This window comes from Suncus etruscus, chromosome 7 (assembly GCF_024139225.1).
Source record: "Suncus etruscus isolate mSunEtr1 chromosome 7, mSunEtr1.pri.cur, whole genome shotgun sequence".
NCBI classification, from domain to species: Eukaryota; Metazoa; Chordata; class Mammalia; order Eulipotyphla; family Soricidae; genus Suncus; species Suncus etruscus.
The window spans coordinates 76,652,057-76,654,645 of record NC_064854.1 but is presented as its reverse complement, the minus strand read 5'-3'; the positions used below and the strand labels follow the sequence as shown (position 1 = coordinate 76,654,645).

The 2,589-nt window shown below is 39.4% G+C and overlaps 1 protein-coding gene across 1 annotated transcript; it reads right to left on the bottom strand.

Moving 5' to 3' along the window:
* Positions 1 to 1,019: 1,019 nt before the first annotated feature.
* LOC126013763 (beta-hexosaminidase subunit beta-like) lies at positions 1,020 to 2,375 on the bottom strand. The gene has a single exon (XM_049776968.1). The coding sequence runs from the start codon at positions 2,147 to 2,149 to the stop codon at positions 1,151 to 1,153; it is 999 nt and encodes a 332-aa protein (XP_049632925.1). The 5' UTR covers positions 2,150 to 2,375; the 3' UTR covers positions 1,020 to 1,150.
* Between the last annotated feature and the right edge of the window lie 214 nt (positions 2,376 to 2,589).

Here is a 2,589-nt window from a genome sequence, read left to right as displayed (position 1 = left end):
TTTTCTTTCTTTCTTTCTTTCTTTCTTTCTTTCTTTCTTTCTTTCTTTCTTTCTTTCTTTCTTTCTTTCTTTCTTTCTTTCTTTCTTTCTTTCTTTCTTTCTTTCTTTCTTTCTTTCTTTCTTTCTTTCTTTCTTTCTTTTCTTTCCTTCCTTTCCTTTTTTGCATAGGCACATCAATTATTGGAGAAATTAGAAAGAAAATTGGAAATTTCCATGGCCTAAAAGATACAGGATGTCTCCACCATTGAAGCATACTATCATGAACCTGACAACAGGCTCCATACCTGTTCATTGTCAAACCCTAAGGCTTTTCTTTATGGTGCCAGGAAATGTTCTTCTCAGTTGTGGGTGTCGAGTCAGTCTTCTGTAATTGGAGATCTTTGTTTTTGCACAGATCCTAGGACATAGTTCCTTTTGCACAGATACTAGGACATAGCATCTTTCTTTATGGTTCCAGAAGTTCTTAGAGTTGTTCCAGTCAGTATTCTATATTTAGTAATTTTGGTTTATGCACAGATCAAAGAATGGAGTGTCTTCTGATACCATTTCACTGTCAGGTGATGAAGTAGGGCAACCTGCTCTTATATCAAGTTGTTGCTGTTTCCTAGTTAACAGGATGTATTATGAACCTACCTTGGGCAAGTTGGTACTAGAGTGGTATTAGGCACTCCCCAGGGGAAGTTTATGTCCTGTGCTGCTTCAGGGAACTATGCCAGTTCTAAGGTGGGTATCTTGGGTTTGAGGTTGGACAATTGATGTTCAACTACATGAGGTCTAAGTCGAGTCCCTATGACATATGTTCAGGGTGGAAGGTGCCCCTGTATTATAAAATGTATGGGTTCTTATCCCTAGTAGATAAGAACTTCTTTCTATATATAAGATTTCCCCATTTTAGTGTGCCTATGCAAAAAAGAATGATGCCATAGTATTATATTGTTGGTGTATTTGGGGCAAATATGACAAGCTATATAATCCCTGTGCCTTGGGTTTGACCTGAGCTTTAATCCCAAGAAATACCATTCTTTTTTTTTTTTTAGAGATTCAATCAATAAGCTTTATTAAAAAGCAGTTTACATAATTTCAAAATGATGTTATAGTAGAAAGTACAATGGGTACTTTTCCCATGATTATGCTTTTATTCCTTTCATTTTTACACGTTGAGCTGATGATCACAATATCCAACATAAAGCGGTTGTGCGGCAATTCCACGCCTGACCATCCTGCAGCGGTGAGCTGTCAGTCTATCATAGGCATCAGTTAAATCTCGGACATTTTCGTTACTCCAGAGTCTCTCACCAGCCGCACTTGCCCGAGGCCATAATCTTGGAGTGAGGTTAGTTCCATCCACATATTCTCCCCACAGACAGGCTTCTCCACCAATGACAAGCTGTTTCTGTTCCTGAGAACCACTAAAGTCAAGAGGATCCACTTTGTAATAATTTCTCCAATCTTGTCCATAACTGATATAATCTAAGTACCAGGGGCTAGAAAGAATCACTTGGAAGCCAGCTGCTGTGACATCAGCTTCATGATCAGAATATTTTTCCATTCTCCATACTTGAACCACTGTGCCTGGCTGAAGCTTATCTTTATTATCGAAAACATCTTGCCAGACTATGGATTTTTTCTTTTTGCTTGAAACAATGTTCAAAAGCCTTTCAAGATAGAACGATTCTAATTTTTTGAAATCTTTCTCAAAGCCACTGCTTTTCATAAAAGCTTCAATTTCAGGATTGGACTGCCAACAAGTGAAATCTACTTCATCTCCACCCACATGCATAAATTCATCTGGAAACACTTCACTAATTTCAGCAAAAAAATCAGAAATGAAGCTGTAAGTTGAATTCAAGATAGGATTTATAGGTCCAAATGTCCCAGATGGCACCTCCTTATTATAGCATGGAGTCAGGAGGTCTTTCTGACCTTTACCCCAAGACAGTGTGTGCCCAGGGGTGTCAAATTCTGGTATGACTCGAATCCCTTGTAACCGAGCAAACTCAATCACCATTTGGACATCATTTTGAGTATACACATGAGATAAAGAATAGCGTCCTTGATTGCTTAACTCTGGAAAAGTGGTGCTCTGGTATGGAAAAGACTGGTCATCGACTATGTGCCAGTGGAGAACATTGAACTTGTTAAAAGCCATGGCATCCAGAGTCTCTAAAATACGCTTCACTGGCAGGTAGTGTCTGGATGTATCAATTAAAATACCTCTATGAGGAAATCTTGGAGAATCAATAATACTGGATTCATTGATGCTGATTGCTCCATAAGAATCTTGATAAATCAACTGGCTAAAGGTCTCTAAGCCTCGCAAGGCACCCCAGACACTGTTGGCACTGAGGGAAGCTACCGGTCCTTGCACATTCAACTTATCTCCTACATCTCTTCCTTTCCATATTCTCTACCTCCCTTCAGCTCACGGTCTGCAATTGAATTCCTCCCTCTTGCATCTCTTGCAGGCCCCAAACACATCACTGCCTCTTCTGAGCTCATCTGTCATTTTTGCCTCCTTAAAATTAAGTCTTATGTTGGTCTAGGACGATAGACTAGAGGTCTGCAGCATATGCTTTGATAAACAGCATA

What these genes read in the sequence shown, in the direction of transcription:
- LOC126013763 (XM_049776968.1), bottom strand. Translation starts at nt 2,149, where the DNA reads ATGGCTTTTAACAAGTTCAATGTTCTCCACTGGCACATAGTCGATGAC.